We start from the raw sequence: 10,629 nt of genomic DNA on the forward strand, positions 1-10,629 counted from the left end.
TTGTTAATTTTCATGAGAGGACAGACAGAGGCAGTATGAATGTCTTTTTACCTGTTTTCAGAAAGCCATTCAGAAAAATCAAGATACAATAATTAAAGTAAAATTAACAAAAAATGGTTGATAACATTCTCATTCTTCAACAGCAATAGCATGAAACTTTGGTAAGTCTAATAATTTGTTTTACTTTCCTTTCTTATTCACTAATTTACTCTCACAGTGACTGTGTTTACACCTGACATTAACATGCATCTTGGGTGATCAGACCACAAGTGGACAGTACTAAATACAAGTGTAAATGACCACCAAGATGCATTGTGATCAGTTCACATAGACCACTTACCAAGGTGGTCTGGGACACCTATGACCACATATCTTTTGTAGTGTAAACGCTAATGCGTCCTGATGCGTCTCAGACAAGGACCTGACAGGAAAATACGTCAGGAAGTGGTGGTTGTTTTGGTGAAAGCACCACTGCGCCAACGCTTGAAAAAGTGGAGAGGAGCACTGATGTACATGGTTGGAGTGCATGTGAAACCAGATACCTAACCTCCATTTGGGCACAAGAGTCAGTCCAATAAACTAGACGACTCATACAGTAACAGGGCTGTTTACGAGGACAGAAGTGACGTAGGCATTAATGATATCCGAACTGGTGGTCAGCTGGATGCTCTGGAGATTCATGATAGACACAGGTGTAAAATGGCGATGTGTCTTGCTTTTGCACTTGTGTTCGGGTTGTCCAAGACGCTTGTTGATGCCAGGTTTAGACAGGATCAATGATTGTGGTTTAGTGTTGCTTCATCTTGGGATAAGGGTGGAAGGTGGAACAGCAAGGAGATACAGGTTGATCTCATTGAAGTTCAGCAGTTCATGTTAGCTGACTGTATTTTACATTTCATCTGCTGCCTACATTTTATAATGACAGAAGGAATGGTTCCATGGATATATGGGAGTCTGAATTGGAAGCCTCCAATGACATAAGATCTGGAGTGACACTGCATCCAACAGCCCTTCTCAATAAAACAGCACAGAACGTTCTTTCTAAAGGAACCACAAAGATGTGCTATTCAATGTTTATTAACTCTGATACGTGTGCCGTATCATGAAGTCAACTATATGGGAAGATATTAATGGCACAATTATTGTGTAGGAAACAGATTTTAGCTGTTATCAATCTGTAGGTGAATTTTTAAAGCAATAACCCGACTTCATGCACCCTGAGTTAAAAATCTGTTGGTCCTAGTTTTCATTAGTTGCAAGATTCTGAGCACTTGAAAGTGTGAGAGGTGTTTGTGAGAGATGTTTCCCATACATCGCTCTTAGGCCCATACTTCAAACAGTTCATTTGTTTTTGACAAAAAAGCTGGTGGAGCACACCAGGAAAGGCCTAATGTTATTTATAAGGAGGTATCTAACAGGATGACACTGCACTTCCAGGTCAAATGAAATGGATTTTATTCAGCTCTTAGTTTGTAGTTGCATGTGAGGGGTATCCATCCATTGTCTATACCAGCTTATTGTGTGAAGGGTCACAGAGAGCTGGAACCTATCCCAGCTCACATTGGATGAAAGGCATTGTACACCTGGAAAAGTTGCCAGTCTAGCACAGGGCTAACGTATATGGACAAAAAACCATTAACACTCTCATTCAAACCAATGGGCGATTCAGAGTTTTTCAAATTAACCAGACCTGCATGTATTGGGAACCCCACACAGAGAGGCCCCAGCTGGACAACTCAAAACCAGGACCCTCTAGCTATCACAGTGCTGACCACTGTTCCACCATGCCAACCATGTGAATAAGACAGACTTCATAAGTGGGTGCAAGCAGTTGCATGTTCATATCTAGAGATTATTGCTCTTAAGAATCCAAACTTCAGTAACACAATTCCATCCTTGCTCTGAAAACTTGTTTTGCACTTACAAAGGTCTACGTGTCTTCTCTGCTCTTGACTTTCAGATCAATTACTCTCAATAACAAAGTCATTAGCGAACCTGCATAAAATTGAGACTCACAATTCTTAAATCACTTATATTATTAAAAGAGTTGCATTTCAGTCAACTTGGATTGTGTTGCAGTTTTGTCTATCATTCCTATCAGTCTTAATAATGTACTCACCAAGTTAAAAGCTTGGGAACATGGTGATCAAAAAGGGTTAAACAAACCCCCTCATTAGCCGAGCTTATTTGGAAGAAAAACAGAGATGAATGATAAAATTATTCCCCAAATTATCCCTCTTAAACATCTATCACGTTTTACAGACCCACTTACTAAGACTTAAGAGACATTTCAGGTGTGCTTGCTTTCATCACCTGTTGTTAACACCTGGGTGGTAATACACCAGTAATTTTCCTTGAACTAATTGTGAATGGATAATGTACGAGTCACTTATTAACCATTTAAAGTGTTCTCTTGAAACACAGGTCATACATTTTTTCAAGCTGTACCACGATCTTACACAATACATTCCACTTTCTTGAATCTTTTACACTACAGGATTCTTACATTGGGTCAATAATCAAATCCAAGATGCCACTTCTTACGGCTGCACAATTTGATCAAAGGGAAAATACTAGATGTTTTGTGCATCACTTAATACACATATTTATGTTAAAGGAATATGTGTATGACATATAGGGCCATTTTGGAAACCTTGGGGGTCTTAACTAAATTATAGATGGAGTGTAAACTTTAAACTACGATTAATTCACTGAAAGGTCCATAGAGCTGTAGAGGTTAAGAGACACTTGATGATCAGTACAAACAAGGATCAGTCCCACTGTCTTAAAACTGCAGCTTCACTGCTGGCTGCTGTGTTGGATTAGACTGTGATCACATAAAACAACAACACACACACAAGTAGGGTTTATTAGTAAAGGCCTCAGTTCTCTTCAAACAAAGAGTTTGTCGGATCGCTAACAGCATCCGAATCAGCTGCTTCCAACAATTTTTGTAACTTTCTTACATTGTACAAACTAGTTTGCTTAAAGCATACTGAGGCCTTAACAGGCACACAGACACTTGCTCTGTATCCATGTGTACAATACCTCTGTGAGCTCAGATTAACATTAACCACTTTTCATCAGTGTCAATTTAGCCCTTGAAATTGCTTAATCTAGGTGGAGTTTTTAGATAAACTGGTCAATAATCTGTCTCTCTAGAGGTCATCATGTACACACACCCTCTTCATATTGTTTGACAGCAAGCAGAACAGTCACCAACATTCTCAGGTCCATTTGTACGCTGAACACTGATCAGATAACTTGCAGTTTTATGTCAGACATTTAGTTTGATAACCATAGCGATGAAGTTCCTCTTGTCCCTTCTGGCATGATTTGAGCCATTGCTTTTGGTCCACAGACAGTGACGATCTCCGAGCTGAGTTTTGTATCTGAGACGGAGTAAAAAAGCCTTTTATCTGATCACAGCCTCCTCCAGAAGGGCCACTGATGTTAAACTATACAACTGCTGGTTCTGGAAAATTACAGCACCTATGATTCCGCACAGCATCCTCTGACCTGACTTGGGTCTAACATTATATGAGGTCTGTTCTTCACTTCCAGTTTCACCAGTCCCTCCAATCCTACGTGACGTACTCCTCCTCATCACTAGGTTCTGATTTGATGTGGTCTGGGTGAAGTAGAGGAAAGTGTGGTGCTGTAGTCCTGGTACAGACATACCACTCTTTAATGTTAGACAACTGAGGTAAGGCTGGGTTGACTGAGCGCTGGCTCCTCCGTGGGGTCCTTCCACTCTGCTGCTTCTGGGCTAGCTGACTCTTCAGGCCTGACAGTGAGAGATCCAGAGGCATTGCCATTGGAGACGAACTCTGCAGCAGAAGCTTATGATCCGCTTCACCGGCTGAGCTGCTATCCAATTCGTGATTAGACAGAAGAGGAAAGTGAGCATTTTTGTTAACAAGTGATGGAGAGAGGCGGTTCATTTTAAGATCGAGGGGCTCGAGTAGAGCCTGATGAGGTTGTTGGAGTTGATGAGGGATGGAGTCGTATGGGTCCTGGGGTTCAGAGGTAGGTGACGACTTGATGTGAACCTTCATGTGTTTGCGCAGGGAGCTGGGGTGGGTGTAGGACTTGGTGCAGCCCAGGGCCTTGCAGTCATAGGGCTTTGAGGCCGTGTGGACCTGTGAGTGCTTCTTCCGGTCGCTGCTGTTGGCGAAGCGTCGCTCGCAAAACTCACACTGGAATGGCTTCTCACCTGCAACATAGACATGACACTCACCATAATCACAGTCTAGAATGGGCCCCCACCTATTGGTAGTTAGTAAAACACCCATAATTCAATCTCTGTAAAGCACTTCGGTCAACGTTTGTTATTTTTAAATGTGCTCTATAAATAAATTGACTTGACTTAACTTGACTGGAGGGGACACTCCACCAGATTTTCTCCACCACTCAGCCATTTCTACATACACACACATACAACATACATATTCTGTTCTTTCTTTGATGTCACTGAGTGCAATTTTACCTGCAGTGTGTAGCTGCAAGTAACCCTAGTTTATTATATGTGCAGCTGGGTTTAGGGAAAAGAGTTTTGGAAGGAGGTGATCAAAAAGAAATCTCAATAAGAAATTTGTTTTGTAAATGTTCCTTTAGAACCCATAGAGCTTTTATTTAGCTTAGACCATTGAGATCTTAATTTAAGAGCAAAAGAGTTCAAAGTGTGTATATTAAAAACAAAGCTACTTATTGCCTTAAACTGGAAGAAAACTTGACAACACTGGTGTCTGGGTAAACAATATGTTGCACTTAAAAACACTGAGAGGCAAACTGAATGTTTATTAATAAATTATATTGGGAACCTTCTCATGCATGAAAAACTGGGTAATGTTTAAACATAAATACAATGTTATACCTTGCAAAAAGTGAGAGGAAGGCTTATTTATTTATTTAGTAAGCTTAACAGGGGTACATATTTGTTTTTTTTTTAAATTTCTGTACATATCAATGTGGAAAATGTTCATATCATATCAAATGTGAAGATCAAAATGTAACGTAATGGAGAAAATGAAAACGGGTTTGCTGAATTTTGCTGCTTCTATGCTGCTTGAAAATATGTGATGGAAAATGACATGCTATTGTTGTTGATATGTGATTTATGTTTGTACGTTGAAAATTGACAACAACAATACGGTCAACCAGTGACATGAGCTGAGTGTAAGTCTTAATCATACATTTAAAAAATCCTCACGACATTATTATTTGGAACTCTCCTTCGTGCTGCCACCAGATAGACTGATGTAGTATAATAATTACTATATAAACAATAATTACTATGATGATTATACTTTTACATAGCATCTTTTTTGTCAAATATTTACAAAAAAGACAATAAAAAGATGAGAAAAAGACATTAAATAAGACATTAAGTAATTGTAATGATTGCTGATTATAGGTTGAGTTTTAAAACTGAACACAATGAAGTTTCAATAAAACAGTGAAAAGGATTCATCATTTTGGAATTTGGCGGTGCTATTCTGCAGCTAAAACAAAAGCAGGGGTTGTATCTTCTAAAAAATGAACACTATAAAAGGGGATAAAAATATATTAAAAATATAAATGATACTATCGGCCATAAGGAAAAACCGGCAGTTTATAATAACAAAAATTAGCAAACTTACAAGTTAAATTGGTTGGTTTAATTCTGAGATCTCTGGTATATATCTTTTTAATTCCTCCTTATTAAAATGATATTTAATTCTTTTTATTTATTTATTTTTCCTTCTTTCTCTCGAGGTTATTTGTTGCATCACTGTAAACTCTAATGGGAATGTTAATATTTTCCTATGTAATTTATCATTTGTATGTCATGTACATGTATATACACAATACTAGTGTTGTACCTTGGATATAAATTGGATTACTTCTTGTGGTCACTGTGGTCACTTCACTGTGTGAAGTTTGTAAAATGGGAGTTGTTTCGGGTTTTTGTGTTAAAGCCATACTAGAAATATTATAAAAGAAAACAAACAAACAAAAAACAAAACTCGTTGCTTTTTTAGCTACTTTGAAGACTGCGTTATTTCATGACCCCATAAATTTCCACAATAAAGCTAAAATACATTTACCTAAACACACACTCATTAGAGGTTTGTTAGATGCACCTAGCTAAAACTAACGCGATGTAATCCAACATCTCTGCAGCAAATCCTCCCTTCACAAAGGTTCTAATGTTCAGTTTTTTTTCAAACTCTTTCAGAGAGATGTTGAATAAACTCTGTGGTCACGGTCAAAGCTGTAGTCTGAGGGTCCTATTGTAACGTATAACAATATACTGGAAAGTACTTAAGTGCTTTTGTCTACCCCATTTATGTGAGAGAATATGGTACCACTTGGTGCCACATATAAACCCTTTACAAAGGGTTTATATGCTGTAATTAATAGCTTAATTAAAGTTAATAAATAATTTAGTATTGCTTTATATATCCATTTTGAGCCATTAATAAGAACAACTTTTGAGTTGCCAAGTTGCGGTAAATCCCAATGGCTGACACTTATCCTCTTCCATCATTACACGTGCTTTGTCTTCTCAGCTAGCATTTCAATTCATCAGGTTTCTCACTTTCTAATAAACCAATAGGCCCAGTATGTCATCTGCAATTAGATTTGTTAGTTAGTTGGGCTGTTGAAATAATGAATCGTGTTTTCAGCTGTAACTGTTAGGCTGTTAATTAATGGATTTTAGTGAGGTGTCCTGGTGACAGAGTTTAAGCATCACTATGGCAACAGTCTGTTCAGGGACCTATGTTGAATATCAGCCTCCCTCGCTTCCCCTCGTACTGTCTAATAAACCATGAAATCCTCATTAAAAACAAAAAAAAGACCCCAAAAAAAACACCTCTTATTGATGAGTAATAACTGATTTATAAAGCATTAGAAAAAGATTTCTTAACCATTATTGAAGCCATTCATAAGCGCCATAAACCCTTCATTAAGGGTGTCTAGTAGAAAGCAACACTGGGTGGATTAATAGTCTCATTGACACAAATGGATTGTCACTTTTTAACAGCGTTTACTCAAAACTGCACACTGCCTGATTATGGGTAATTGAAAAAACAATGAAATTCCTGCAAACTATATTTTGACGCAGATTGGCAGTTAAAGGATAAATATAGCCACGTGTGTGTCTCAACACTCTTTTTTCCCTGTTGTGTACACCTAATGAGTGTAATTCTGTCCTCATCGTTTTCCCTGCCGTAATCCAGTCGCTCTGTGCTGCTTCCTGTCACCTCACACGACTCCTGAGCTGCAGCTGAGTGCCGCGACTCCTCTAGGAAACAAGGGAGCAATGAAGGTCGGCTTTGAATCGGTACTGAACCGAGCCTGCGTAAACATGGAGGGGACTCCTAGCAGACTGCGAACAGTCTCTATTAACCTCTTTATTCTGCGTCTCTGTCGTGAGGCTGCCGTCCTGTCGGATGGCTCAGATCTAAAGACAATAATGACCGTGTCCCAGCGCTTTGTGTATGCAAACAATCATGAAACCCTACCAGTGTGCGTGCGCGTGTGAATCTTGAGGTTTTCGGAGCGTGCGAACATCTTGCCGCAGTTGGGAAATGCGCATGAAAAGGGCTTTTCCCCGGTGTGCACGCGAATGTGGTTGATGAGTTTGTATTTGGCTTTGAACGCCTTCCCGCCGCGCATGCACTCGTCCCACATGCAGACATGACTGAGGGTCTCGAGCCCCGCTGCTACATGCTCGGTGGTGACGTGGTCCACCAGCTCGTGCATGGAGTTGAAAGTTTGGTCGCAGACGGATGTCGCCGTCCGCCCAAGCCTCTGTCTCGAAGAAGTTCGGTCAATCCATTTGCAGACCAGTTCGGTTTTGACGGTGGGGCCTTTCGAGAAATCCAACAGGCCGTCCGTCCCACCGCCGGCACAACTGTCGGCAGAAGCGGAGATGCTAGTGGCTCTCGGCGGGGGTGGCGAGACGATGCTCGAAGCTCCGGAGTTGTTGTTCCCCAGCGGAGAGACGAGGCCATTGTGCCTGGCCAACACAGCCGTCCGCTTCATGCTCGGCACGGCGGGCTGCCCCGCTCCTTTCGCCAACTACAATCCTCACTTCCACGAAAAAGGAGTTAAATCCAACTGGCAAAGCGTTCGCCGCTTTCGTGCTTCCTTCCTGCGTGTTTTGGTGAAAGGAAGAGCGCATGCGGCAGTGTCTTTACCCCCCGCTGCTCGGTGTTAGATCCCGAGAGTCAGAGCCTCCATGCTTTTATTTACTGTGTGAATGGAGGTGAACGGAGTCGAAGGAATACAGCGTGCCGCAAACCAATACTATCGAGTGGCATCCTTGTCTCCTTTCCTTCTCCACTCCTTTCTTCATTCCCTGACTTATTTTTTCCAACTAACAGATTCCCAGTTATGCATATGGTAAAACACACGAGTAAACCTGCAGTGATTATACTCTGTCATGGTGTTCATGTAAATAACCTAAGTTTGTCAAACCGACATTTCATAGAAATTTGTCTATTATTATTAATATTATTGTTTGTTTGTTTTTTAAAGAACAGTTTTCCTAAAGAGACATATTTCATCTGAAAATCCTCATAAATGAGAAACTGGAACCAATGAATGTTTGGCAATACAGCCAGAGAAAATGACTAAAAACAATTAATCAGCTATCAAAATAGCTGATGATTCATTTTCTGTTAGTATGACTAATCTGTCATTTGTTTCAGCTCTAAAGCCCACGTTTTAGAATCCCTATATAACACTATACAAAGTTTGGGACCAGATTAGCCTGCTATCTGGCCTGTTTTGTTCATGGCGAGGCATTTTTAGCCAGAAGAAAGACAGAAAGAACAGTCCAGTTAGTACAAACAAATAAAGGATCATTCTAAATCAAAGCAGGGGGACGAATGGCAGCTCTATAATGGTTGCCATGATAAACTTCAGCATAATATACATTTCTGCAGCATGAATTCTATCAGTACAACAGTCATGAATTATTTTCCACTATGTTTCCCCGAGTTTCTCTTTAAACAGAAATACTGTTCTCCTTAACTAATTAATTTCAACCACGTCTACTTTGCAGTTCTTTCTCACATTGTTATGTTTCTGTTAATGATACCCAACTTTTCTTTCAGCTGTTCTCCATGAACACTGGTCTCTCTACTCTGTGACTTTTACTCTGCTGCTAGTTCATATTTGTCTGTTGTTGGACATGTGGATATGTGGATGATGGAAGCCTTTCTTGGCTATAAATGACTTCCCTATGGAGTCTAACTGTGTGTTCATGTTTATGCTCTGTGAACTCTGATTTGTAATACCTGTCCTATACACTACGTACATACTGTACGTCAGTCAGGGGTCTGCTGACATTATCCTGAAGACAATGTCACAAAACATTGATTTGTTGAACTTAAAAATATAAGACTCCATTAGAGTTGCAAGTGCACATTTTTCTACTCCTTTCTGTGATGTCTACCTATGAGCCTGTACCTCACTAGAATAAGTGTTTGCGTTCAGCTGTTCTCGTTTAAAACCTACCACGAACGGGGAGAGAAAATGCTCCCCTGCACCATTGGAGTGGTTTTAATTCTGTCTATCACCACTTTTCACAATGTAGTTATCACAATCAACCATGTCAATCTACGTATCATCACCAAAGTTCTTTTCATTATTGCTTTTGATTCTGATTTCTTTTGATGCACTTCTGCTAGCTGTGTTCTACGAAAGCAAATTTAGCAGAGATGTAATCCCAACTTCATATCCATTCACTTAACTTATTATGACAGCAAATTTCATGTTACTTTTCTCATAACCGTCACAGAAATTATAGTTTGCACTGGGTGCAGATTTCACCTGAAAGTCCTCTGTTCCTGATGAAAAGAAATCTGTTTCTGTTGTGTTGGCTTATTTACTGTGTAAAAACATGCAGACATACAAAATTTTGGTCTCCCTAATCTGTATGAAGTCACATGTAAAGGGACACAGAGGGTTAGTTACTTGGTATTTGCCAAAAATGGAACCAAAGAGAGTAGGAGATGTTAAAGTTTAAGATGAAACATTCTTTTCAACATTTTAAGACAGATTAGCATATTATTTATTATTTATTTTTGTACAATTTTAAAATGAAAAAGTAAAGGAGCACCATACAAAAGTTTAGGCACCCCAAGAGATTTGAGCTCTTGAATAACCTTTAAGGTTATTCAAGAGCTCAAATCTAATCATTGTTAGGAAAGGCCAGGTGACGCAAATTTCAAAGCTTTATAAATAGTCTGACTCCTCAAACCTTGTCCCAACAATCAGCAGTCATGGGCTCCTCTAAGCAGCTGCCAAGCACTATGAAAATTAAAATAATTGATGCCCACAAGGCAGGAGAAGGTTTTAAGAAGATAGTAAAGCATTTTTAGGTAGCTGTTTCCTCAGTTCATAATGTAATTAATAGATGGCAGTTAACAGGAACGGTGGAGGTCAAGTTAAGGCCTAGAAGACCAAAAAAACTTTAAGAGGGAACTGCTAGTAGGATCGGCAGAATTTTTGCCAATCAAGGTGAGCACGTCAGCCGTTAAGAGGCTCATAGAACATAGGTATCTCAGCTTCATTCCTGCTCCTGTGACCAAACCTGTGCAACATCCTTGTTGGTAAGACAAACAAAACTCT

At 39.7% G+C, this 10,629-nt stretch overlaps 1 protein-coding gene across 1 annotated transcript; it reads right to left on the bottom strand.

Moving 5' to 3' along the window:
* Positions 1 to 439: 439 nt before the first annotated feature.
* On the bottom strand, positions 440 to 8,298 carry zic2b (zic family member 2 (odd-paired homolog, Drosophila) b). Its single transcript, XM_040139969.1, has 2 exons — positions 7,512 to 8,298; positions 440 to 4,216 (listed from the first exon to the last, which is right to left on the bottom strand). Exons 1-2 carry the CDS (start codon positions 8,032 to 8,034, stop codon positions 3,585 to 3,587), a joined length of 1,155 nt encoding a protein of 384 aa, XP_039995903.1. The 5' UTR covers positions 8,035 to 8,298; the 3' UTR covers positions 440 to 3,584.
* Between the last annotated feature and the right edge of the window lie 2,331 nt (positions 8,299 to 10,629).

The sequence above is a fragment of the Xiphias gladius genome, chromosome 11, assembly GCF_016859285.1.
Source record: "Xiphias gladius isolate SHS-SW01 ecotype Sanya breed wild chromosome 11, ASM1685928v1, whole genome shotgun sequence".
NCBI lineage: Eukaryota > Metazoa > Chordata > Actinopteri > Istiophoriformes > Xiphiidae > Xiphias > Xiphias gladius.

What these genes read in the sequence shown, in the direction of transcription:
- zic2b (XM_040139969.1), bottom strand. Translation starts at nt 8,034, where the DNA reads ATGAAGCGGACGGCTGTGTTGGCCAGGCACAATGGCCTCGTCTCTCCG. An exon ending in TCACACGCGCACGCACACTG is followed by an intron (nt 4,217 to 7,511) that starts GTAGGGTTTCAT and finishes TCTATGTTGCAG; the next exon opens with GTGAGAAGCCATTCCAGTGT.